The sequence below is a fragment of the Exophiala xenobiotica genome (assembly GCF_000835505.1).
Source record: "Exophiala xenobiotica strain CBS 118157 unplaced genomic scaffold supercont1.5, whole genome shotgun sequence".
Lineage (NCBI taxonomy): Eukaryota > Fungi > Ascomycota > Eurotiomycetes > Chaetothyriales > Herpotrichiellaceae > Exophiala > Exophiala xenobiotica.
Genome location: NW_013562490.1, coordinates 1418913 through 1444552, shown reverse-complemented (window position 1 = coordinate 1444552; position 25640 = coordinate 1418913). Strand labels below are relative to the sequence as shown.

Below are 25640 nucleotides of genomic sequence, written 5' to 3'. Positions count from 1 at the left end.
TCTGCTCAGGCATTCGGCTTACTTTCCCGATCAGCGTTCCTGCCTCGATCCATCACCGGTTGATGTTCCATGCTCCCTTGTCAACCTGTCGTCTTTCTTCCTTGCGTCTGCACTTCACGAAACCAATGCGGACGACCTTGTCGTCTGCCTTGACGAGATTAACGTGCATATCGCATAGCCTGCGGCCGACGTTCCCCCAGTCTTTACCCATCTTCGCTGGCCGCTGTCAAGCAGCTCGTCGCTTGACCACCTCTTCAATCCGGTCATGGAGCCTTGAAGACCTCCCACGCGTCTCGCAAGAGACAAGCCCCCTAATCTTCCACTTGACCTCGGATAACCCCTACTATAACCTCTCAGTCGAGCATTATCTGCTTACACACTCCCACCCGGACACAAGAATCCTCCTCTTCTACACGAACCGACCATGCGTTGTCATTGGCCGCAACCAGAACCCTTGGCTCGAGACCGATCTTAAAAGACTCCAACAGGGACTGCCACCCGACGAAGGGAGAATCCCACGAACTGCAGATAACGCCTATGGCCAGATCCACGAGACACAACTCCGCAAAGATGGCACCGCGGTACCAATTGACCTGGTCCGCCGTCGTAGCGGAGGTGGCACCGTTTTCCACGACTCGGGCAATTTAAATTACTCGGTGATGGTGCCCAACTCCAAATCCTTCAAGCGCAGCACGCACGCAGACATGGTCGTCCGGGCTCTTTCCTCTGCATCCTCGCGCTACCAGTTCGCCGATATTCGGGTCAACGACCGCAACGACATCGTCATGCGCCGCGAGACTGAAAGCCAGTGGCTAAAGGTCAGCGGCAGCGCATATAAGCTTACACGTGGGCGAGCGTTGCACCATGGGACGTTGCTCTATTCGAGCCCGTACCTCGATAAGATCCCGGGGTTACTGAGGAGCCCCGGGCGCGACTTCATTGAGGCGAAAGGTGTGGAGAGCGTCAGGAGTCCGGTGGGGAATCTCGTCTGGACACCTAATCCGGGAAAGAGGGAGGAAGTCAAACAAGAGATTACCCAGAGCATTGTTCGCGAGTTCTGGCGGATGTATGGTGCAGATCAGGAGAGACGGACTGGTTTGAATGAGGTCACGCTAGGCTCCGAGGAGTGTGCTGAGGACACGAACCCCGACATTGCGAGTGGAGTAAAGGAATTGATGTCGAACGCATGGCGGTTCGAGCAGACTCCTCGCTTTGACTTCGCCAGTGGGACGGTGGATGGCACAGCGGTGGCTTTCCAGGCCAATCGCGGCGTTTTAGAGCATCTGAGTCTGAAAAGCGTCTCGGGAGCGTCAATGGAACGCGCGAAGAGCGATTTCAAGGAAGAGATCAAGCTGCATGATGTGAAGAGCTGGAAGGGACTGATTACTGGCGGGAACACCCAGGAACAGAACGGACAGAATAGTATCGAGAACTCGGCAAGAAACTCAGCATGGTCAGAAGGAGCCGATGCGCCAGACGCGCTTGTGAAAAGGATCGAAGCTGTTTTCCCAAGATATAGTATAGACTAGAAACTTTCAGATCCACGTTATGCTGCGAAACGTCGCACTTTTTCAACGGGATAACCAAATCATGAAAATTTACCCGTCCCACCTGTTTTCGACAATGCTTCGACTCATCCGTTCGTAACTCATACAAGTCAAACGCCCACACTCGTCAACGGCCTTTCTCATACGCTGATTCCACTTAGACACCGCGCTCTGATTGATTTCTTGCTGTAGGTTTATCATGTCCCCAGCGGTGGGTTGGAGAAGCATTCCACTTCTCGGCGTCTTGGGTAAGATGCTACGCTTCCCTGCATAATCCAACAGCGTGCGAGCCTACCAAAGGGCGGCTTGGTCTCGTACACCAAGCAAGTGAGGCTTGGAATTTTTGTCCGGGCACGCAAGGTGCTGCTAGGAGCATCGCCAATACTCGTACCGGCATGCCAAAATGGCGTCGGAGAGCACGACCCGGAGAAGTCCAGAGGCCCCACTGAGCAATGCCATCAGGAGAACGGCAAAGGAAGCATCGGCGTCGAAGGTGCCGAAGATAACAACAGCCAGGTTACGTGGGCCAGTGCAGACCGATAAGTGGAAGTTCGTCCATCTGCGATGAGTTCTTCCTAGGCCATACCGAAAACAAAATCGTGCCCTGCTGCGCTGACGGCGTTCGGATCGAAAAGATCCCATCCAGCCACATATCCCTCGGCCGAGGCCGATCGTCCATCACTAACGCTGAAGTCCTCCCAATTGAGAGTGCCCATGTCGAATGAGGGCAGTCCATCACCGTCAAGCGACCGACTCCCAAAGCGCAATTTATCCAGCTGTGAAGGACCGGGGTACAACAGGCGCAACAACTCGGCGTCTTGCGCGGGACCGAACGACGACAGCGACGGAGGACGATTCGAGAAGACCGACTCGAGCAGCGGTCCGAGCAGGCGCTCGTACACACCGGCGTAATTCGAGACTTCATTCCACCCCTGCGCCGCCAAAGCCAGGAAATTGGCCGTGAACACCTTGGTCATTTCAAAGATCTGCTGCGCGGTGAACCTTGCCGATATCGTATCAAAGCCATGCCGTAGACAGAACAACACGACCATACTATTCTCCAAGACATGATGCGCGATCAGCCATGATCGCCTATAGAATCCTGACAAGATGTGATCGCGCAGATGTTTCGCACTCGAACACGCCGCTTCGAAGGCGACCATAAGACTGCGCTGGCCGGGCATCGGCACACGCGGAGATGGACGGTGCAAATTCGTCAGGCCGTGGGCGAGGGTGAACTCCGTGAGCTCGTGTCCGTCGTTATAATCCTCGTACCACGCCTGCAGACGTCGTTCCATCAAGACCAGCCAGTCTTCCCAGCTCTGTCCCTCTTCGAGCGGCTTGCCTTGGAAATGCACCTCGACCATGGCGGACTGCAGACGCCGGAAGTGGATCCATCGCAGATTGTGTGCTTTGGTCTCGCTGCCGGTGGCGTCAATGCCGGTCGGATGGATGTGCCTGTCGTCTAGGATCGAGGGGAAGTGCGCATCGATGCTCTGGTCGGGAATGGACAGCGGACGTTGCAAGGCGGAGCAGATTGCCCGGTCGAAGTTGTAGGCGCACCAGAAGATGCGGCGGCGTAGGTCCAGCGTGAGTTGGTCGAATTGGAGGGCTTCAGGGGCTTCGCGGTGCAGGCCGAGTTCGAGACATGCGCGCATCGCCGCGCCGGTGAGCATCCATACGTTCGCTAGTCGGGGGTTGATGGAGGCGTACTGTAGGACCATAAGGGTGACTTGGATGCCGGCGAGGTCGGAGGGGATCTTGGCCTTGTCGGATAGGTGCTGAATACCTTCTTCGAAGAGAGAGCTGGAGAAGACCATGTGTTTGGTCTCGTGGCCGGTGCGGGCGCTGCCTAACGTGGCGGAGGTGGAGAGCATGAGGTAGACGATGAGAAAATCGAACGAGGGTGCAACAGTGCGATGTCGTTCCGGCAACTCTTGCAAAGTTCTGACCACGCGATCGAGTTGTTGCCAGAGTGAGGGTGCGTGTAAGACGGGAAAAATTGGGTAGACTCTGGTCATGTATTTTTTGATGAGGCTTCGGACGATGGGTGTGGGTATACTTTTCAGCATGGCACAGCTAACTTCGTTGTTCGCACGAGAAAAGGATTTTCGACGTGCTTCCCTAGGACTGCCCGATGCGATGGCGGTGGAAGGAGTCAGGCTCATGCGGACCCGTGCTATAAGATCTGTGATGCCCGGCCCTGTTGGGAGGATGGCGAAGATCATGGCTTGGATCTCGCCGCAGCTCATTATCTCATTGCGGGAGGCTTCATTCACCGTCGATGATGGCGGTGGTTCGACTGGTATTTTGGGAGTTTCGTCATGTTTAGGAAGATCGATGATGGACAGGCCGTTTTCTTCGAGGGGGATGCCATCGTTGGTCGGCATGCCAGCCAGGATATCCGAGGCATTGAGTTCTTCGAGGTGGCCATTCCGAGCGAGTTCACTTTCGACTTTGGCGATTTCCGCCTCGAGATGCTGTACGATGCTTCGTGGAATATTCGGATCCTGGTCCTTCGAACTAAAGCCGGTACAATCTGCTTTTGCGGCAATGCATTGACCGCATGGAATGGCGCGATCACATTTGATTTTGCGGCGGCGACATCGCGCGCACGAGAGTACCGAGCGACGACATTCAGTCATGGTTTTGGTTATGGTTGATTCTTCATGACAAGTCACCTGGATGACTTTGTGGCGCGAATTGAGTCAATGGCTGAAGGTGAGATGGGCGGGGATGTGGTCTCAGGGCGGAGGATGGATAGGCTATGTTAACTAAGGTAGTAATCTCTGCCTATCAAGCTCCTCAGGTGAGATTGTATTGGGTAATCAAGATTTTGTTGAAGAGCCGTTGGATGATTCGATGGATGAGTCGTGCGTTACCTAGGTACAAATAAGGGTCCAGTTTAGGAAGGGGAGAATTGGTGGTCCAGAGGAGAGAAGAGAAGAAGGCAGGACACCACTGAATGACTGGACAGGGTTCAGTTCAATTCGTTGGTGCCAGTCGGTGCCAGTCGGAGCCAGTCGAAGCCAGTCCACACCGAGGTGCCCAGTGCGTGAGAGGCAAGTCGAGGCAAGTCTTTCCTTATCGCTCGTGCCCCGCCATGATGCACCGTTGCCGTGACCGGAGACGTCGTATCTCTCTTCTCTTCCCGTCGTCGCATTGTTGTCCGCATCTTCCACCCGAGCCCAATCCATCTCGCATCCTCATACATCGACTTTCAGGCTGCAGACGGGTCATCACGATCTTGTTGACGGCTGGGAACTGACAAGTTATATACCCGTGCGAGGCTGTGCCCCCGAAAGCGCACATGTCCTTTATCCGCCTCTATTGACTATTACCCCGGATCGGACTTGGGCTGTTGCAAGACACAAAGATGGAGTTTGAGCACACGAACATCTCCGAAGTAGATCTCACGCGTCTGTTGCCGACCTGCCAAAGATGCCGTCGCCTTCGAAGGAAATGCGATACGAATCTTCCAGCTTGTCGGTTATGTCAGAAAGGCAAGGCCGAATGTACCTTTTTTGATCATGCTTTACAGCAAACTCTGCCCCGAAGGTGCGCTTGAAGTCGTCGAGCCAACCCTACGATGCCTCTGCTGACCTCTTTCTAGTTATGTTCATTCGTTACTGAATCGTCTGGGCCGTCTACGGTCCGTTCAAGCCACAGTCAACGGATCAACCGAGCCTTTGAGCACTTTTCATGTTGCCCAGCATGAACGAACCACCTCTACAGCTTCATCGCATCTCGAGCCTCAACCCACGCCATGGGGAACTTACACCAGTGATTTGTCTTTTGACAAGCATTTCATCATTGATCATGCAAACCCAACATGTTGGCAATTCTTGGGCAGCAGCTCTCCGTACGCCCTCGTGGTCGAAGTGCTTGTCCATGGTCAAGCAAAACTCGGCCCAATGGTTCACAACCCAGACTACGCCGGTCCTGAGTTCTGGTTGAATGCTCAAAGCACAGAAGTTGCAGAACCGTTGCAACCGCGCTCAGCACCGTCCCGATCTGAAATTGAGATGCTCGTTAATTTGTACATGTCAACTACAAACATCCTCATGGCCTTTTTCGATCCCGATGATATTACCCTGGAGATTGAGACCTATTTGCGACATCATGGGACCGCCGTCAAATATCTTATGGGCAAAGACGCTCATCAATTCTTTCGTGTCTCCATGATTTGTGCCATTGCTTCGGCCAACAAAGCAAGACATCATTCAGCCTACGACACCGAGTCGATGGCTTATTACGCCGAAGCATTGCAGTGCGTCGAAGAAGTCACCTCAGATGTTTCAGTTGATGCGCTCCAGGCGTTGCTGCTCCTGATAGCTTTTGGCAGCTTTCATCCGAGGAAAGGTGATATTTGGAAATTATTGGACTTTGCGTGCCGTTTGAGTGTAGAGCTCAACTATCATACAGAAACCAACGACGACTACGAGGATGAGAAGAGCAAGAAGAGGCGCCGGTCCATCTTCTGGGGCTTGTACTGTATCGAACGAACCATGGCCCAACACCTAGGTCGACCATCGGACCTCACCGAAGAAATCATCACTGCCGAGTATCCAGCCTCGCTGACAGAATCAACCCTTGCGAATCCTTCGTCATTTCAAATGATCCTGACATCGCACTACTACCGTCTCACATATCTCCGCTCTGAAATTTTCCGCGAGCTGTATCTGCCCGCGGTAGCCCCCAATCTATCACGCTTATGGTACGAACAAAGCCTCGAACAGATCTTGTCATGGAAGCGAGAACTACAATTCCTTGATACATCTCTGGGCATGGGTAGTATGACATGCGAAATTGGGTTCGATACCTCAATTTTATTCCTCTTCCAGCCTCTGCTGCTACGCGCACTAGTGGCGACAAAAGAGCCCATGCTCGCCCACGAATCGACCGAACTTATACCTCGCGAAAGCTACCACTCTGCGGTCAAGGTCGTTGAGTACTACAACAAGATACTCCGTGGTGCTGAGGGCTCTCCTTGGGGCATGTACCCTATCACCATTGTCTCTGCGCACTACATCCACCAAGCCACCATTACCATCATGGCTCACTGCTTGCTAGCAATCGATGGACGACTCCCTGTCGTGAGCTTCTCGCGTGAATTGAGTGGTGATGAGGAAGGGCCGGTAGACTTCACTGGCATCCACGAAATTTCAGGGACCTGCTTGATCCTGCTGAACACCTTATCGAAGCGATGGGCAGGGATGGTGGGCATACTCGATATCTACAAGAGTCTTCAAGCCAAAGTGCTGCCAATCATGATGCGGAGTGGGTTGGGCTAAGTCACCTTTATCCTAGGTCGCCTTCAGAGTCATCGAGAACCTGTTCATTGCTCCACCCATATTTCTTCCATTCCATTCTTTGACCTACTAGGACTTCTCTGGCCAGTAAGCTGCCCTCACTTTCGATCGGTACCGATTCGCGAACCATTCGCCCACCAGAATTTCTCGCTAGGCGGCTTGCAGCCGAGATCCGTCAGGGCGCAGCGACCCTCCCGGGAGAGGCCGGCTTTTCTTGCTGCACTATATCGGCAGCCAAGGTCTATTGAGTATGCTCATTGTATGCGGCATCAAGCGAGACTGCCCATGGTCCGAGATGCTTCGTCTGAGAGTCTGCCAGGATGTTACGTTCGAGGCATAACACACAATGAAGCAAAATTAGTAGCCTGCATAGTGTACTACGATCTCGCCGTCTGGCAACCAGAGACAACAAGCGTTCGAAGTCAGTAAAATTCTACCGAGAAATTTCCCCCCAAGGCTCACGCGATGCTATTATTACCTTCACTGTGGTTGTCCACCAACCAAAAGGCACAACTGGAAGGCAGGACAACGAACGATGACCACGAACAGGAAGCCGGCGGACCTCAGGTGTGAGGACCTCGACGGTAGTAGGGTTCTCAACCACGGTTCAGGTCCTCATGACTCTTCGTGGTCCTCAGGCGTAGTCGTGGTTCAGAACTCTATTACCGTCGAGGTCCTTGGACGGACGAGTACAAATAAAGGAGATTCCTCACCGTCAAAATCTCCCGCTCGTTAACATCGATACACACATCACCACACCACACCACACCACATAACACCAGAGTCCTTCACAAGAGCAACCGACACCATCACCACAATACATCCAAAGCCAACCACACAAACAACCGACTCTTTTCCACCAGCACCCTCCTTCCTCCAGAACCTACATCCACCACTTTCCCGACAAGTCCCTCGGCGATAAGAAAAAATGGCCGCCTTCACTCGCTCCATGGCCGCCGCCGCCCGAGCCAATTCTACTACGGGCAGCAAAAAGCCCAGACTCAGACTTATTCGCCGACGTTCGACACCCTGTCCGAGGTGGACAGGCACCAAGATACGCTTCACCATGAGGGACGGCAAGCCAATAAGGTGCCAAGTTGTTGGATAAAGGAGGAGAGTTGACATGGTGGACATAGTGGTCGACAGGACCACAAGCGGAGGTATGAATATGTTAGGACAGGCAGTGGCCTATTGTGAGATACTAGAGGCATAGACAATACCCGGACATTTACCCACAGATTTTCTCTTTTCAGAACATTTTCATTAGAGCGTTCGTGCGTGATATCGTGAGTCGAAAGCCTCGTAGGTCATCGTGGCACGCCTGTTCCATTGATTTTTCTTTATTGCATCTGCAGCTCTGGTGTACCTCACGTACATCGCTTCATGATGCACTTGCAACGATGTTCGGGAATACGTTTGGACTACGTTTGCCAGCTGTACATAGTATTGCGCTTCCATACTGGAAATCTTGACGTCCTTCAACAACGAATGAGATACGGCGCGATAAGAACTGGTCAGAAATGTGGGCGTGGGCGTGGGCTGCGGCTAGTGAGGCCAAGGCTAAAGGCTGGAATCCAAGTGATCGGGGAAATGACGAACGTCAAAGACAAGCGAGAGGAGCGTCACATCGCCAGCTGCCCGATGATAAACCAAGCACTCCACTTAACCTAGAATTCTCGAGCTGAGCATCATAGGGCTCCTTTTTCAAATTTCACAAATTGGCCTGTTTTCCCTCGTCGACTATGTGATTTTGTCCGTTTGAATTGCCTGATCCCGCCATGGCAGGCTTCTTCACCATTCTCGCTGCCGAGCCTGATGCACTGCTCACCATCCGCGAAGCTTTGTCCGGCATCTTTGGCTCAATCTCCCTTGCCTGCTGGATTTTCCTCCTCGTTCCTCAATTAATCGAGAACTACCGCAACGGCTCGGCCGAAGCAATCAGCCTCGCATTCATTTTCGTCTGGTTCATTGGCGACATATGCAACCTTGCGGGTGCGCTGTGGGCCGGCCTGGTCCCGGTGGTAGTCGCGATAGGCGTATACTTCTGCATCGCCGACGGCGTGCTGATCGGACAGTGCTTATACTACGGTATCAGGAACAAGAGGCGGGAAGGACGAGCGTTACTGGAAGCACGTGCTTCATTGTCCGCAGCGGAGCCGCGAGAAGATGAACCGCTCCTGCGCCGCGAGAGGACGAACAGTCTTACGATCCCTGGGTCTGCGGAGCGAAGGAGGCGAAGCAGTGCGAGCATGAGACGACGGGCAAGCAGTGTCGCGCAGAATGATCATCTGGCGAAGATACTTGAAGAGAGCGACGAGTCGGGCACCAGGCTGTGGTTCAAGAACGTCATGAGCGTGCTGGCGATCATGGTTGTCGGCGCCGCGGGCTGGGCTTTGGCTTATGAGTCTGGTGCGTGGAGACCGAGTGATACGTCGAGGGACACGGAGGAGGAGAAGATGGCTGCTGGTGCGCAGATCCTGGGGTATGCGAGTGCCGTGGCGTATCTGGGCGCGAGGATACCGCAGATCATCAAGAATGCGAGGGAGAAGAGCTGCGAAGGTAAGCAGTCTTTGAGTTGGACGTGTGGACGGATCAGTGCTAATGAGATGACGCAGGACTCTCGCTGCTGTTCTTCATTCTCTCGCTTATGGGCAATCTCACCTATGGCGCGGGCATTCTCTGTCATTCGACGCAGCATGAGTATGTGATGAAGAATCTGCCTTGGCTTATTGGCAGTTTGGGCACAATGGTCGAGGATGTGACAATTTTTGCGCAGTTTCATATGTATGCGGTCAAGAGTGATGTTGCTGGGGCGGAGGAAGCTGTGGTATGAAGTAATGCTTTCTATTGTACCCGAGATTGATCTGCCTGGTCGTGACGGACTGTACCTGGACGGCGGGTTGCACAAAATTCTTTCTGGATCTGGAACAGCACGAGTACACAGCATCATGTGCGAGATTGCGGGATACACCGACTACGGAAGGGAATTTGCGAGTCATCTGAGTAAGACTGCATACACTTTCTGTCGCTTTTTCGAGCCATTCCATCTTAGTGCCCACTATAAAGGTGCGAATATGGTCTAGCTGTGAGCAAGTGACCGTCTGCTTATGAAGGGTCTGCATTGCTCGTAATCAAAGTATTTTCTCCGGTGCATGTGTGGTAGACTGCCCAAGGGATTGCGAGTTGATCCTAGAGCCGCTGACTGACAGTGACTGCCATCCTGCCATATCATTTTGGGAGGAAGTCGTACAGGGTTGCATTGCGAGTGTTGCTATCAGTGTCACATGTGCAATCGATTGAAGTACAGATCTTTGTCGAGTCGAAACTGGCGACAGAGGAGGGACAGTACATAGTGAGATCGACACGTGATCGAGTGCGAGGTGAGACAAGAGGGATTGACTGCGGTTCAACTGCGGCCTGCCGATTGAAAATCTCGCCGAAAACAAACTGGAACTCTTTGCTTTGGTTGGCGTTTGCACCTGCATAACGCAAGTCCAGCAATAGGCGAAGCCACCGCCTGGGACTACCGAAATCACTCACACCATGCCCGTAACGCCCGTGTCCCTTGTTTTTCTTCCTCGTTCTGTTACTCCCATGCAACCTTGCTTTCCAACCGATCCAACTCCAATCGCCTTTCTTCTCTTTGGCTTCGCTTTGTCTTCTTTGTCTCCTCATCTTCGACTTCTTCTAGCAATCACTCTAGATCACCTTTATTCAACTTCAATTCGAAATTCGACCTCACTCAACGCCGCAATTGGCCGTTCGTTCGCCCTCCCATTAACGACGCTCGCTTAAACTGCACGTCTTTGTTTCAAGCACATACTGCGGCCAACTCGATTCATCCCAACAATCTCTCCCACTTCAGCATCTTCCTCGACTCGACTTTCAACATGCAGAAACTAAGTGTCCTTTTCCTCTCGATGCTCTTCGCTTCCGCGGTCTCCGCCGATGCCCTCGACGATGCCATTGCCCTCTTCAAACGTCAAAGTGTGGCCTTGTCCACTGGCGGCAGCGACTCTGCGAGCGACACCTCCTCAGTAACCTCTTCTGACGATACCACTACTGCCAGCACCAGCGTTGTCACCACCACCCCCACTACCTCGGATTTCACTCCGACTGTTGTTGTTTCTTCTACAATCACATCAAGCCCTACCAGCACATCGCAGTCCGTCGTCATCGTCGAGACCACTTCAACATTTACACCCACAGACTCTCAGGGCAGCACAACAGAGACCTCGGAGTCCGTGTCAACCATCACCACGAGCACTACCGCACCGTCAAGGACTTTGATAACCACTAGTTCTTACTCAGAAGTCATCACAACCATTACAAGTGTCAAAGGAGGAAGCACTGTCCATGTCACGAGCACAGGCAGTAGCGCTGTTCCCATCACCACGAGTGTCGACCCCGCTTCGCTGACAAACGGCGGTAGCAGTAGTGGAAGTTCTGGACTCAGTGAAACGGCCAAGAAAACAATCGGTGGTGTGGTTGGTGGTGTCGGTGGTGCTCTGCTTCTTGCGGGACTGGCCTATACTGCCTGGCGTATCTGGGGCAAGAAGAAGAATCTGCACGACGATGATCTCTATGATCCCAACCTCAACCAAGACAAACTCAGCGCAACGACTGGATCTGACAGCACGCCCTTTCAACGGACTCTGGATCAATATCACTCTCCTGGACCAGTCAACACCGCATCCAACTTCTAATGCGAGTGTTTGTGGCTTCAAGCACCAGCATCACGATCATTACGAATCTTGTTTGTAATTAGCGAAAAAGGGAGACACTAATCTGTCATCCACCCTGGCTTGCTAGCAGGCGTCGAACCCAAATCATTGAGAAGGGACTCACGGGTACGGGGTCTATTGTCAAATGTATTAATGCCGGGCGTAATTTGTGCTATTGCACTCGAATTGCCGGTCCATCATTGTGTTTCAGGGGTACATAAGGAAATGCCTGGTGGTGTTGTGAATTGGCTAGATAGAAACCCAAAATGATTATTTCCTCAGCTGAATGAGTTTGCCTGAGTTCTCTGTACCTGCATGGTGGCATGCCTGATGTGATTTTGGACGCACATGCAAGAAATCTGGACAGCCTCTCAGATGCGCTCGTCATCATTCGCCCAGGTGTCAGCACTTTGATTCATGTGCTGCCAGTGCAGACCCTGAAATCGAGAATGCTCATTAAGCCGAATCTGGCTAGCTCGATACGGTCGCGTTTTCGCGCCTACTCGCGTCATTCGGTGGCTCTCGAAATACAATCTGCACCTTCACGTTCTACGAGTCTGCGCTGATGACAGACGCACTTAGAGCCCTTTTGAAGCAGAATCTGATTACTCTCGGACGACTAGACGAGCATCGAGCAATGTTCTCACACTCCCCTGCACAATCGAGCCCTTTCATCGCCACCAATCGACCTCATCATTTTCATTGCTATACGCCCGTGACACCTTCGCCGCTCCGGACGTCAAGGAATGCGAATCTCATGCCTGCATCGCCCGGTCACGGTCCCTCCTCGCCGATAATTGCAAGCTCGCCGCTGGGGAAGTTTGCGGTTAGCGAAGAGCAGGATGAGAATGTCACACCAAGCGCATTCTTTGGCAGGACTGTAAATGGCAACGACGGTGCGATCGAAGGATTCAGTGGTGTGCAGAAGACGCAGTTTGATCTCTTGAGCAGGTACCGAGGTGGGACAGGAGGAGCTGGCATGCAAAAGACGCCCGAGAGTCCGAAACAATATCCAAACATGAACGGGTCTGTAGGCGGAAGTGCCTTGGTAACACCGCCGGACTCAACCTCGTCGAACTCGGCTTTGAATGCAGACCGGGACGGTCGTGTCTCGGGAACTACGCAGTCAAGGTTTCTGTTTGGCAATGAGAAGGCGACAGCGAACTCGGCATCGTTCACCTTCATTGGTGGGCAGAACGAGAAGAAGGAAGGGATCTGGGAATCTCGTGCTCGAAGTGCGAGTCCGGCTGCGGCAATAGCACGACACGCGGCTCAGGGACGCGAGAAGAAGAAATCTCAATTCCTTGACCGAATTCGGCGGAGACGAGATGATGCTCGGAGTGAAGGCGTGGGAGACCAGGTCTTGAGGATGGATTTCGTCAGAGAGAGGAGGGTGTGGGAGGACGAGATGAGGCGGAGGGCGCTGGCTGAAGGTGATGCCGACGTGCTTGAGGATGAAGTGATGAGTGAATGGGCAGATAGTGAAGGTGAAGAAGGACACGAGGAGATGTCGCCTACGGAAGAGTACGATCCGGAGGCTGAAGAGTTGGGCATCTACTACGACTACGAAATTGGAACAGACCCAGGAACGCATGCGCAGGGAAGGGGAAGTTCCAGGACAGGTCCTGCGGATGGTGAGGACTTTATTGTGGACGAGGACGAAGAGTATGAAGAGGTGTTTAGGGAGTTTATCTTGAGAGATCAGGGGCAGGGGCAGGGGCAGCATCGGGAGTCTGTTCCTCAGCAGCAGATGGAGGGGCACACGCATGGCCAGCAATCTAGGCATGGGGAGTACGAGGCTGGAATGGATCTCTCGTGATTGATTTGACACCGGTCTTGTTTTGTTGTTGGAGTCGTCAGACCAACTGATGGTCCTTCCTTTGAAGCTGGAGGTTGTTGGCAATACACTTTGAGTGCGTGCTTGTGAGCAAGTACTATCGGCGAGCTCGGGATGTTTTTATGCATTGGAGGCTCGTCCAAAGAGCCATGATGGAGCACGTCTTTTTTTGTGCCAGAGAACCCCGCGAAATGCATCGAGACTCGTGCGGTGCCCATTCTATAGTGTAAGGTATGCATAGATGACAAGAATGAATAGTACGCTGATGACAGGGGCATCACTCAGAGCATACTAGTACCTACAGGTGCCTACCTTAGCTAGCATACCTTATCATGGATCTATCATTTTGCACAGTGCTCGTCTGGGTAAGACTTCCTTGCCACTCAGTAGGCTGTTTGCTGCCAGGATTACTATGTATTTTACTCAATATTGTACCAATATAGTAACAGAATAGATAGTTTCGGAGATATTTCCCTTCTTGTTTCGACAAGATCGCGTCTCGTCTCGTCTCGTCTCGCCTTGCGCAAAGCCCGCAGACTTGGGCATTATATCAATATGACTGTATGATAGAGTACTTCGCAAGTGTTCTCGTGTGTCCTCCCTTGGCCTAAGTAACCGGGTATATACCGTCTCCCACTTTTCCACCCTCCGTGATTTTCTCGAAGCGGAGCATTACCGGCCTATGTATGGACCTCAGATTGGAATCTTCCGTGAACGGCTGGGTGTACCTTGTAACATTCATGCGGGCTTTGAACCCCATCCGGCATGCGCGGTCTGCCAAAACTCTCTCTCAGAGCCCGGCAAATGGCTTCGCTCAACAGGGTTGGGACTCTTCAAGGGGGGGTTATGTGTCTTTGGAAGCATCTTCCCCCATCGATTGGCATCCCTGCGGATGCGTTCGTGGTCAACTGCTTAAAACTCCCAGGTCATTGCGTGGGACATCCCTCCTCCAACGCCTTGTCATCCATATCCGGCATACCCATCCCTGGAAACGGGTTGGCAACCAGGTCCTCTGGCGGCGCCCCCTCTGCCTGCATAGCCTGCATCTTCTCCCACACGTACTCTCTGCACTTGGGGTCATCGTCACTGTAGCTAGTGTGCTCAAATTTGCCCACGATGTCAGTCACAATGACCTGTTGCCTCGTGAACCTTTCGTACTCCTCCGTCGGCAATCTCGCCTTGTTCTGGTCCAGCCAGTCGGGGAACTTCGTGCTGAGCTCCTTCATCGGCTCGTACAGCATGTCCTTGTTCGTGAGCTGCTCCATCATGCCGAGGAACATCTTGGACAAGTCGCCGTCTCCGTCTCCGCCTTCACCGGCGCCCTCGGAGTCTAGGGCGCGTAGCATCTCGGCGAGCATGTCCTCCTCCGACTTAGCTGATTGGGCAGTTGCGCTGCTCGCTGCGGCTGAAGAGGACTCCATGCGGGCCATTGTCTTGCGGATCGTGTCTTCGAAAGATGTGCCTGACGACTTGCCCTTGGACGACTCGGGCCTCTTCGATTTCTCCGGGCTGCGCGATTTGGATTCGCTCTCGCGCCTGTCGTGCTCTTTTGTTGCGATCTCGCCAACCTTGGTGCCTGTGTCTTCGCCGAGGATGGCTTTCAATAGATCTTCGGGTTGCACCCCCTCAGCTTCCATTTTGGCGGTGAATTCTTCCAGTTCCCTGCCCATTTTGGCGATGTCGTCGGGCGTCGCCGCGGAGACGGCTGGATCAGCGGATAGTTTGGACATGACGCTGGACATTTCGGCGGTGAGGCGGGCCATGAATTCTTCTTCGCTTTCGGAGGGCCTGGGGCCTTCGGGGATAGGTAGGTCGGACGGGAGAGTTGGAGTTTCGCTTGTTGCTGCTGCTGGTGGTCTGCCCGGGCCAGAGGAGGAGGGTGTAGGTTCCGGTTGAGGCTTGGGCTGAGAGGACGTTGCGGCGGAGAATTGATCAAGCACGTCTATTGATTGTCAATAAGATGGTATTGGTAGTGGGAAAGCTGGTTTGTACCATCTAGGTCGTCGAAGTCTGGGTCCGAGTCATCTTCGACAGCTACATCAGGAGGCGCTTGACTTGTTGGAACTGTTGTCGAAGATGAGGGTTCAGTTTGCGAATGCGCTGGCTGCGATGGCGCAGCCATGTTGAACAGGTGTAGACACGACCTGCGGCCTTCTCGGTTGCTTGAGTCAAGTAGAGGGGTCACTGGGTGTCGCAAGCAGAGGGACTGGTTTTCAGCAGCGTGGATATGAGCGACCCGCAACAGACAAACCGAATAGTGCTGTTAGAGATTTGATATATCCTTATTGGGATATGGAGAGAAGTCAGAGCGTTGACAAAACCAGCTTAAAAGCATAAGCATGAGCATGGACGAGACATGATAATCGCCCGCCGACCGAGGTACTTGGTATGACGGCAATTTGCGACGAGAATATTCCCCCTTCTGGTAGTCTATTTTCGTGGACAGCCTTTGATTTTCTCCATGAACATGATCAGGTCTGATGAAGCGACAGCTATTGAAAGCACCTGCACATTGGCGCACCAGATCATGTGCTCTGAGAAGGACAATATTTACCTCAATTCGCCTCGCCTCAACCCAAAAAGATAGAGACCACCCCTTGAGGATCCTCTTCTGTGGATCGGATTTATTCAGTGCAACCTCTTTGATAGCCTTGCACATGTACTCGAAAACACCACAGACTAATGTCGCCTCCATCGACGTCGTAACGAGAACAGATAAGAGAAGTGGTCGAGGTCTCAAAGTCATCACCTCGCCACCAATCAAGACAGTCGCGCAACAACTTGGTCTTCCGGTGCATCAAATTGACACATTCCGGGGATGGAGTCCGCCTGAATATGGGAGTGAAAATCCATACATCAACCTGGTGGTGGCAGTCTCCTTCGGCTTGCTGATCCCGCGTCGGATTCTGAACCTCGCCAGATATGGTGGCCTCAATGTGCACCCATCGATGCTTCCAGATCTGCCTGGAGCTGCCCCCCTACAATGGACAATCATTCATGGTCGACAGACGACCGGTGTCACGGTGCAGACATTGCATCCCTCAAAATTCGATCAAGGCGTCATTCTTGATCAGACGCCCTCTCCTGGATTGACCATACCCGATCCAGATCATATCACTACCAAGGAGTTGCTGACTCTGCTGGCTCCTGTTGGTGCAGAAATGCTGGTGAATGCGATCCGTAATAAACTCTACATCCCACCCTACGAAAGTCTCCCGCGCCGAGAGAATGGCACAAACCTCGCGACTGCTCCGAAAATTACCTCAGAGATGCGTACAATCAATTTTGCCAAACATTCAGACAGCGAAATACTCGGGCGAAATCGGGCAATCGGACCCCTTCACGCCTTCGCAACTAGGGATGGCCTGTCAGGAGATGCGGTGCGTCTCAAATTGTCAACAGATATGTGGTCCGTGATGGAGTCTGACATCCCGGAGGACATGAAACATGTTGTCGATCCTATTCCAGTGGGCGTACCTTATGCGATCTTGCCAAAAAATGGGGTTCCAGTGGAAAGCGACCGACCATTAATGGTTAATGTCCAAGCATCAAAAGGAGGGATCAGCCGGATTGCATTTCCTCACGTTACAGTCGCTTCTATGGAAAGAAAACCTGGGGCTGCTGCCGCTGCTCGTGCAGGATTCTTTGGGGAACCGACGCGTATGGGAGAGTACGATCTCTACGTCTTCTCACACCATTTGGCCCTGCAAGAAAATTCTAGTGACCAACAAGGAAAGCCGACGCATGACTCGGCATCATGGTCTACCGGATGACCACACCAGCGTCTACGCCTGTCAGCAAGAATGCATCTGAAAGGCGGCAAGACATACCAACTACAATCTGCTGTCCTGTGATAGAGGTGTTCTTTGCGGTCGAAATGAACGAATCTGCACAATCGTCCAGATAAGTCTGCAGCGATCATTAGCATGGTCTAGAAGAGGCTGGCAGGGCAACAAGCCTCATGTTTCAATGCGGCCGCCTCGATCGTTTGCTGTATTCGGTCTGCAGTGTATCTCATACCCTTGGAAGGTCATCAGCGGGAGCAGGCTCAATAGGTCGAGGTCCGCTTACCCAGTCCGTCAACAGCAAACCCGGCAGAATCGCATTGATTCTTATTTTCGGCCCCTGTGTAGAAGCCATGCACTTCATGAGATGGAGTGCAGAAGCCTTCGTTACAGAATAGCCGAGCGAGCTGCCAGCGCAACTGATTCCCTGTGACGGCTCAGCATAATGCTTCTGAGGTGTGGAATCTGTCTTACCGCAATCGAGGAGCAAACGAGGAATACTCCTCCTTCTGTGTTGGCGTTGAATATTGGCACCGCTTCCTGCATCAAGCACAACTGAGACATGACATTTGTGCGCCAGCACTGGTCAAGTCAGCACGAGCCGGCAGCGCTAGTCTTGCTGCTCCTACCTTGTCCCATTCTTCATGACTGAGGTCGTTCAAATCGTCAAACTTGGCAAATCTCGTCCACCCGGCATTGTTGACAATGATATCGAGCCCTCCGAGGTGCTGTACAGTCTCCTTCACCAACCGAACGCAATCGGCTGCCACACCAACGTCCTGCCCAGTGTCAGTGTATGATCATACCGCATGGAGAATGGAACATACCCCTTGGACGATTGCGACCTTGACTCCGAAGTCTTTCTCACATTTCCCGGCAACTTCTTCTGCTTTGTCCTTGCTGCTCACATAGTTGATCATGACATTCGAACCTTCAGCAGCAAACTTCGCGCAGATGACAGCTCCCAAGCCTCTAAGATACGGTCAGGGCCTGGTTTTGAGGCGTGAAGCTTGCCTAAGCTGTAGAAAAGCTCACCTTGACCCTCCCGTGACCAAGACATTGCGTCCCTTGAGAGAATATGGCATTTTGGAGGGGGAAGATGAAGTAGACAAACTTGTGTAAAGCCGTCGGGAGATCACTTTCCAAGTCAAGAAAAGATGCTCAAGGGCGATATATGGAGAAATGGTAGGCAGCTTTGGCCCACGATCAGTATTAGTATTACATGGATATGCGGGGCCGCGGCAAGTGTAAACCAGGGCAACCCGTATCTGTGAGATGGCATCGAAAGCATAGCCGATCTCCGCATCGAATAACGTTTTAAAGACCAAGACCGGCCTTTGCCGTGGTTGGAAATCTGTCCTTCAATCCTGCGCCGCAGCGGCATATGTTGAGAACATCATATTAGTCCGTTCCGGTGCGAAGAAGGAATCACAATGAGTAGCACAGGCACCTTGTCTTCTCGTCTATTCGCAACCTGCCGCCTAGGTTGCCAGCATGGCCTTCGTGAAGATTTACTGGCCGTGAAATGAGGAAGGACGGACCTGGGCTGAAGCTGCTGTTGATGAAGACGGAGAGAAGGAATACATGGCAACAGGTTCGCGATGTGAGAAAGAGTCTTCGGGCATTCGATATAGGTCTTGATGCTGGGTACCGATGAGCATGATGCAGTTGCCGTCGTGTGTCTTGCTCCTTTCCAGTGTCCTTGCCCGATGTTTCGTTCTCCCTCAACTTGTTGCAGCTGCCTGTTCTGCCAGACACACTATGTCCCTCATACCTCAAGTATTGTCATCTTGCTAAGTCCTGGGTTTGCATTCCTCGTCCCATTCGTTTCATGCTGGAATTGAAGCCTGAGACATGCCCAATGCCGAACAACCATGGTTTCGCACACTCGTACTCGAAGTAGAGGCTCTTTCTCTATCTTCTCCTTTGACAGCATTCGATCGTTCAGTCGTGCGGGGTCGCGGCAAGGTGAGTACCAGTCTCAATGTCACGTTGCTGTGGTTGACCTTGATTCCAGCTTCTCGTATCCCTTCGAAGGATGAGTTGAATGACCGTGCCGAATCGAGCCTTTCTTATCGGTGTGACCCTCATGATCAGCCGCCGGCATCGTCTGGGCCCGGCCCTACAATAGACACTGATGTCTCCGTCAAACCACAATCCCTACAGAAAGAAGAGACCCGTGCCCGGGGCACAGGACCCCAGAACGGGGGAGATGCTGCTCCAGCAACCACCAAATCCCGTCGTCGGAATCGATTTCGTCCACTCTCATGGCTATCGATTTCTCAACTTCCCTTTGCGACACACTACCCTCGAAGTCACTCTGTCCACCTCCCAAAAGCTACTAGCACATCGACCGTTGCTCGAAGTGTTATCTCTGTTCCTATACTTACCAGTACCACCAACGTCGAAGTCGCTCGTGCGGAAGGTGTCGTCTGTGGAGAAATATCTGACCTGACGTTCTCAGGGACAAGCTGGGATCCAGTAATCGGATGGGTCGCTAACACACCAGAGCAACAAAATGAAAAGAGGCTTCCACACGACGGCACGGATGCCGAGATTGTACCAGAGCCAAATCCTGCTTCGGAGTTGAAGAGTCCAGAAAACACCACAACATCAAAAAGGGGTTCCATACTTCGCTTGAGTGACACGATCAAAAGCAAGGCCAGAAGAGTGCCTGCTAGAATGCGTCCTGGAAGAGCTTGTCAGTCGCAAAAGTTCGATTCAGTAGCTGAAGACGCAGATGAACGTGCTGCTACTGATGGACGAGAAGGTGGCCTAGCACGCCGACGCGCAGAAACCGTGAATCTCTACAAAGGAAAAATCAAAGGACTTACGGGCAACGGCCATGTTAGGCGCAAATCGCTGAATAGCAGTAAGGAGTTTGCAAAGTCGCAGACAGACGCGCCTCTTCTCGGCGAATTCACAGACCACCGGGACCCTGATACTGATGTCGGCGCTGAACAAAGCGACGACGGGGAGTCTGCCTTTGGATCTTTGACCAAGTCATTCGCAAGAGCGGTTGAGAAATTGGATTTTCATTCTCCTCTTCCACGCAACATGTCCTTCTTGAGATCCAAGTCATCATTCTTTCACCCAAAGAAGGAGAGCAATGGCGACGGTGATCCGACCGAGAAAAGACAACAAGGTCGAACAATGCCATCAGCTCTACCAGGACCATCAGAACCTGTGACGATCCTTCCACCAGCACCACACCTAGCTGCACGGGTCGTCCAGCCCACACTGCGGCCTGTTCTTCCACCAGTTGCGGCGCCAGAGCCCGTTAAAGAAGCTTCATATCACTTTGGAATGCAGAGATCTGCTCCGACTCCTGTCGTCTTTTCGACGGAGGCAAATGCCTATGTGCCGGCCATACCTGCATCTGGATATCCTCGAGGAGTCAACCCACTGAGAATGCACCCGCCGGATATGTTTGCTAGTCCTCCATCGCTCACCCGCCCGTCGCCGCAAACCGGCACGAACGGCTCTCCTCCACCTCCTCAGCGAGAGACACCGACCCCAAGTGTCCAAAGTGACGATGACGATGACCTGCTGTCTCTCGAAGACGCTCCCATCTACTCCCCTTCACTGGGTGATCTCAGTACGTATGCGCGAGATACTCCTCGTTCTGATCGACGCAATGAAGCAGGACTTTCTCGAGCGAGGATTGTTGATGCAACACCGACTCGTGCTGGCACGCCGGAAAAAAGGACATCAAAGGAACAAGGCAGCAAATTGCTCAAGAAGAGTAGGAGTGGACTATTCTCTAGATCCAAGTCGAGCAAAACAATAGCAATGCCTCGCAACAAAACCCTCAGTCCTTTGTACGAACGAGACACGAACGAAAGGTTCAATACAAAGGACGAAAATACGGTGAAGAAGAGCCGGAGTCTGCAGTTTGGAGGTCTTTTCAAGAAGGACAGCCACTCGAATTTGGCGACGCCGATGCCACGCGACGCTGTCCCCTTTCAGCCAGCAACGCCTTCACCGCTTCGAAATGTCACCCGAGTTTCTCGCGGGAGTGACACGATTTGCAGGAAGGTTGAGAACAGCCCGTCACGCTTGCAGCATCCAAGACGATAGAATTTCACCAAGGGTGAAGTGAAGCCAATAAGTCGGGGTTCCTCATTGTTGCAGCAGTGTTCAACATGAAGCCGTCGACATGGACACATTCAGATAGCAATATGAAGAAACGAGGGAAGAGGATCTGAGCAGAGCGAGCTGACAATTGTTGATGGTTGAAGTGCTCGTTAGTAGTCCCCAGCGGATCAGGACAAAGAAGCCGCCGGCAAAAGTGCGGTGTACAGAGCTTTTCCCCCTTGCTGCATGGTGCCTGTGCCTGCATATCGCGGATCTGGGGTAGAAGAGAGGACGAAGAAAATTGCTCACAGAGAAGATCGTTCTGGCGGGACCAGGAACGCGAATCAGGCTCGAGAGATTTCTAGATTCCCAGAAACAATCCAAGACTCGCTTTCTTTACAGTATTTCGGTCCATTCTTTTCCGGCTTATCTCGCTGTCAAGATACATAGGACGGAGTAGGATGCTCAAAGATGCTCACACTTGCCACCACCTATAAGAGCGAGCATGTTTGATGGCCGGGACGCAGCACGGATCGGGAACAGCACCAAAAGAGAGATTATTAGAGCCGAATGGTTGTCTGGTCAATAGTGGATATAATTACTGCTCCAGAAAGCGCCGGAGAGACCTTGGATCCCTGCTAGGCCCTCCGTTCCAGCATCAAAAGAAACGGCTAAACAAAGGTCGACAGATGAGCTTGAAAAGGATCTGAGTGGATGAGCGAGGAACCTCAGGACGGGAGCTCATTACATTTGCCGTCTCATCAACCATGGAAATGAAAGTAAGTATCTGGATTACAGGGCATCCCGCCGCGGCAACACGGAGTCTGGAACTCTGGGTGGAGTGATAGTGTGATCTGTGTGTTGTGCTGTCGCCATTTGCCAGCGCAAGGGGCTAGAATTGCAAGGGAATAGGAAGTTCTCCAGCAAAGCGACGGCAATATACACGGTACTGAAAACGACTTTGGCGAAGTGCTCGAGGACTCGAGATTGATGATTGTAGTGGACAGAGGTGACAGTTGCGGTGACTTTTCAACTTCTTACTAGCCCATGACATGCAGATCGACCACCAAATCAGTTACTAGCCTCTCCTTTCAATTCGAGTGTGACCTTTCCTATTCTTTCCTGCGCTGCGTTTGGGGCTCACTAGGCTCACTGGGCTGCCTTGCAAAGCCTCAGCCGCCCGACGTCGGTAACGCTTAGGTTAGTGGTTCCCTCCGTAGCCACTGCACCTGCTCCCCCCCTGCGCCCTTAGACGTTTGCTGCTAGTCCAATTGCTGCAACTACAGCATCCCCCGACTTTTCGATCGTATCCTTCTCGCCCAGGCTTCCTTCGCTGAGTCGAGTCTTCTTTTAGTGTTCAGCCTGGTTTTATACCTCGCACGACCATTTATCTCTCAGTGCGTCGCATCCTGGTCACTGTGTGCGTTATCGTTTGGTGCAAAGGCGGACCCTCACGAGTCCGTGCTGGACAGTCTCCAGTCTCCAGTCTCCAGGCGAAGTTGCGGTTGCAGTTGTCCTTGGCAGGAGCTCCGACCCAAACTTTCCCGACAACAACTGACCGTTCTTGTCGACGTTCGCCCCGAATTTCTTATCTTCACTGCGGATGACTGCTGTTCTTGCTTGAGGCCGCAATCAATGTATGTGATCTTTCCCATCGAGCGGTCAAGGACTAGGAGCCCATACTGACCCTTGCAGTCACCGCCGTTGCGGAGGTGAAACGCCTCGAATCAAGCCCCAACTCCTCCTTCCTTACGAGATCCCTCTTTCGACGGTTATTCTTTCGCCCTTCTGCATAACCTATTCCCCTATTTGGGCGACGGAAACATGGCTTCCTCGTCGTCCAATGTTGTCGGAGTGCACTATCGCGTAGGGAAAAAGATAGGAGAGGGATCATTCGGTGTTATTTTCGAGGGCACCAATCTGCTCAACAATCAACAAGTAGCTATCAAATTTGTATGTCAAGCTGGCACAACATCTGGCTCCAGCCTCTCATTAGGATTATAGGAACCGAGAAAAAGTGATGCTCCACAGCTACGAGATGAATACCGAACCTACAAAATTTTGGTCGGCTGTCGTAAGTCTGATGGCTCCAGTTGGCGAAACATTGGTAGACCTGACACTACACAGCCGGAATTCCCAACGTTTATTATTTTGGACAAGAGGGTCTGCACAACATCCTGGTGATTGACCTGCTTGGCCCTAGTCTGGAGGACCTCTTCGACCATTGCAACAGACGATTCTCGATCAAGACGGTTGTTATGGTTGCGAAGCAGATGGTAACTCAGGCCGTTCCCGGTACTTGCTCAGGACTGACTTGTTTCCAGCTTTCCAGAGTTCAGACAATACACGAGAAGAACCTCATCTATCGTGATATCAAGCCTGACAACTTTCTGATCGGCAGGCCCGGTACGAAAGCAGCAAATGTTATTCATGTTGTCGATTTCGGGATGGCCAAACAATATCGAGACCCCAAAACCAAACAGCACATTCCTTATCGCGAACGCAAATCTCTGTCAGGTACGGCACGTTATATGAGTATCAACACCCATTTGGGACGAGAACAGTCGCGTCGTGATGATTTGGAGGCCCTTGGACATGTTTTCATGTACTTCTTGAGAGGTGGACTCCCGTGGCAAGGACTGAAGGCAGCAACCAACAAGCAGAAGTATGAAAAGATTGGAGAGAAAAAACAAACCACCGCCATCAAAGATCTTTGCGAAGGCTTTCCCGGTACGTAATGATCATTCGTCACCCCTTTCCTCCAAGCCAATGCTAACGTGGAGGTTAGAGGAATTCAACAAATATCTCAGTTACGTGCGCAATCTCGGATTCGAGGACACCCCAGATTATGACTTTTTACGAGATCTGTTCACCCAAGCGCTGAAGAACACGGGTGAAGTGGAAGACGGCGAGTACGACTGGATGAAATTGAATGGCGGACGTGGATGGGAAGCCATGAAAGCACATCCTTCTGCTGCCCATCTGCATAACGTTAATGCTCCAGCTGATGCATCAGCACGCGCCTTGCACGGCGCTTCTGCTATGCGCCAGGACGGTGGACAACGGCCGTCGCGTGATCGAGCAGCAATCTCGGCCGATCGTTTAAACGCAGCGCAGCCCCCGCCCCCAGGGTCGCCGGCAAAACCAGGAGTGGCAGCCATGGGGAAGAGCGCTCGAGATCGCACAAGCGGCGCCGCCGGGGGCAATCTACCAAAGAGGAGTAGTGGTTTAGCTGGCCAGCTTGATATGAACACGCCTCCCGCAAGCACTCAGGCACAATTCCAGAATAGCAATGCCAACCTGGTGGGTTCGCAGCCGCGAACAAGTCCAGCGGCCGGTGCTCTGCAAAGCAGCCAGGGGCGACCAAATCAGCAACAAGACCAACAACCGGGTTTCTTCCAGAAGATGATGAAAGTGCTGTGTTGCGGTATGTAAAGCAAGACGACACTAGCGGCAAGCCCTGTACTAACGCCGTTTTCCAGGCTGAGTGTCTATTGCATTCACACATCTGCAAGTTCGATCGCGTCTCATCCAGTCACTTTGAAGGAGCTGGATATACAGACGAAATGCTTCGGCTTCCTGTCCCAACGAGCCGCTATTACGACCTTTCTGCATACAACCCACGCCATAGCGCGATTCTTCTGCCAACAGATTAATCTTCATTATTTGGTTTCATTCGCTGTGGTCCGCCCAGCTAGGGACAAGCCGTCAATATTGATGTCGAGGATCACGAGCGTGGGAGCAGTTCAATACCTTTGACGAATCACGATCACTTTCTTTACGATGAACCGACACCGTTTGCGCTGTTTCCTTATTGTGCAAGGGCAGCGGGAGGATATTATACGGACAGATTTGCAGCTGGGAGCACGGAGTTGCAAGTTGGGATTGCGTATGCACGAAAAGAAAAGGTTACAAAAAGGGCTGTAAGGCTCCTACTCAGGCACAGAAATTCTGAAAAAAGGCACGATTTATTTCGTTTTGGTTTTTGGAGCCAAAAGAGTCCTTTTACTGCTGTGGTATGTAAAATAGATCAAAGCACAGCAAAGGCCAGGGAGAGGTAGTTACATGGAGGGAAGTGGTAATGAGAATCAAACAATTCGAAAACGAAGTTTCCGTCCTCGCCATATCCCTGGGACATGATCACTGCCATCGGTGCCTCGTGTTCGATATCGTCCAGTATCAGGATTCATCAGGCACAATTGCACAGCCACAGCAAGGGCCTTTGGTATCAGGCAAACAAGGTGATTCTGGCTCCACACATGTTTGAACAGGGGATATTTCAGGGAGTACCAAAGGGCCCCCAGCGACGAATCAGATAGAGAGGAGGGCAGCCGAGAAGGCAACCTTCGGATCCCATA

General features: G+C 52.4%; 11 protein-coding genes across 14 annotated transcripts; 8 read left to right on the top strand and 3 right to left on the bottom strand.

Moving 5' to 3' along the window:
* The first annotated feature begins 92 nt into the window (after positions 1 to 92).
* On the top strand, positions 93 to 1602 carry PV05_08277 (uncharacterized protein). The gene has a single exon (XM_013457781.1). It carries the CDS (start codon positions 126 to 128, stop codon positions 1527 to 1529), a length of 1404 nt encoding a protein of 467 aa, XP_013313235.1. The 5' UTR covers positions 93 to 125; the 3' UTR covers positions 1530 to 1602.
* Positions 1486 to 4470, bottom strand: PV05_08276 (uncharacterized protein). The gene has a single exon (XM_013457780.1). It carries the CDS (start codon positions 4190 to 4192, stop codon positions 2123 to 2125), a length of 2070 nt encoding a protein of 689 aa, XP_013313234.1. The 5' UTR covers positions 4193 to 4470; the 3' UTR covers positions 1486 to 2122.
* A 260-nt stretch (positions 4471 to 4730) lies between these two features.
* Positions 4731 to 8092, top strand: PV05_08275 (uncharacterized protein). Its single transcript, XM_013457779.1, has 2 exons — positions 4731 to 5105; positions 5161 to 8092. Exons 1-2 carry the CDS (start codon positions 4924 to 4926, stop codon positions 6839 to 6841), a joined length of 1863 nt encoding a protein of 620 aa, XP_013313233.1. The 5' UTR covers positions 4731 to 4923; the 3' UTR covers positions 6842 to 8092.
* A 417-nt stretch (positions 8093 to 8509) lies between these two features.
* PV05_08274 (uncharacterized protein) lies at positions 8510 to 10178 on the top strand. The gene is made up of 2 exons (XM_013457778.1): positions 8510 to 9418; positions 9475 to 10178. Exons 1-2 carry the CDS (start codon positions 8638 to 8640, stop codon positions 9690 to 9692), a joined length of 999 nt encoding a protein of 332 aa, XP_013313232.1. The 5' UTR covers positions 8510 to 8637; the 3' UTR covers positions 9693 to 10178.
* A 162-nt stretch (positions 10179 to 10340) lies between these two features.
* On the top strand, positions 10341 to 11870 carry PV05_08273 (uncharacterized protein). Its single transcript, XM_013457777.1, has one exon. The coding sequence runs from the start codon at positions 10750 to 10752 to the stop codon at positions 11563 to 11565; it is 816 nt and encodes a 271-aa protein (XP_013313231.1). The 5' UTR covers positions 10341 to 10749; the 3' UTR covers positions 11566 to 11870.
* Positions 11871 to 12135: 265 nt separating this feature from the next.
* On the top strand, positions 12136 to 13708 carry PV05_08272 (uncharacterized protein). Its single transcript, XM_013457776.1, has one exon. The coding sequence runs from the start codon at positions 12149 to 12151 to the stop codon at positions 13400 to 13402; it is 1254 nt and encodes a 417-aa protein (XP_013313230.1). The 5' UTR covers positions 12136 to 12148; the 3' UTR covers positions 13403 to 13708.
* Positions 13709 to 13781: 73 nt separating this feature from the next.
* Positions 13782 to 15892, bottom strand: PV05_08271 (uncharacterized protein). The gene is made up of 2 exons (XM_013457775.1): positions 15413 to 15892; positions 13782 to 15362 (listed from the first exon to the last, which is right to left on the bottom strand). Exons 1-2 carry the CDS (start codon positions 15540 to 15542, stop codon positions 14347 to 14349), a joined length of 1146 nt encoding a protein of 381 aa, XP_013313229.1. The 5' UTR covers positions 15543 to 15892; the 3' UTR covers positions 13782 to 14346.
* A 185-nt stretch (positions 15893 to 16077) lies between these two features.
* PV05_08270 (uncharacterized protein) lies at positions 16078 to 16958 on the top strand (the record flags this gene model as incomplete). Its single annotated transcript, XM_013457774.1, has 2 exons — positions 16078 to 16829; positions 16889 to 16958. 2 exons carry the CDS (start codon positions 16078 to 16080, stop codon positions 16956 to 16958), a joined length of 822 nt encoding a protein of 273 aa, XP_013313228.1.
* Positions 16786 to 18369, bottom strand: PV05_08269. Of its 2 annotated transcripts, XM_013457773.1 has the most exons (8): positions 18241 to 18369; positions 18033 to 18177; positions 17835 to 17984; positions 17680 to 17787; positions 17492 to 17632; positions 17379 to 17441; positions 17251 to 17329; positions 16786 to 17205 (listed from the first exon to the last, which is right to left on the bottom strand). In XM_013457773.1, exons 1-8 carry the CDS (start codon positions 18288 to 18290, stop codon positions 17183 to 17185), a joined length of 759 nt encoding a protein of 252 aa, XP_013313227.1. In that variant the 5' UTR covers positions 18291 to 18369; the 3' UTR covers positions 16786 to 17182. The 2 variants fall into 2 exon arrangements, with proteins under 2 accessions (XP_013313227.1, XP_013313226.1); XM_013457772.1 differs by having other exon boundaries at positions 17379 to 17632.
* Positions 18370 to 18911: 542 nt separating this feature from the next.
* Positions 18912 to 21605, top strand: PV05_08268 (uncharacterized protein). Its single transcript, XM_013457771.1, has 2 exons — positions 18912 to 19173; positions 19223 to 21605. The coding sequence occupies exons 1-2, from the start codon at positions 19080 to 19082 to the stop codon at positions 21283 to 21285; spliced, it is 2157 nt and encodes a 718-aa protein (XP_013313225.1). The 5' UTR covers positions 18912 to 19079; the 3' UTR covers positions 21286 to 21605.
* Positions 21606 to 22585: 980 nt separating this feature from the next.
* On the top strand, positions 22586 to 25390 carry PV05_08267. 3 transcript variants are annotated; one of them, XM_013457768.1, is made up of 7 exons: positions 22586 to 22919; positions 22978 to 23235; positions 23287 to 23356; positions 23410 to 23558; positions 23607 to 24012; positions 24071 to 24709; positions 24765 to 25390. In XM_013457768.1, exons 2-7 carry the CDS (start codon positions 23107 to 23109, stop codon positions 24767 to 24769), a joined length of 1398 nt encoding a protein of 465 aa, XP_013313222.1. In that variant the 5' UTR covers positions 22586 to 22919; positions 22978 to 23106; the 3' UTR covers positions 24770 to 25390. The 3 variants fall into 3 exon arrangements, with proteins under 3 accessions (XP_013313222.1, XP_013313224.1, XP_013313223.1); XM_013457770.1 differs by having other exon boundaries at positions 24071 to 25390; XM_013457769.1 differs by having other exon boundaries at positions 23287 to 23558.
* Positions 25391 to 25640: the final 250 nt, after the last annotated feature.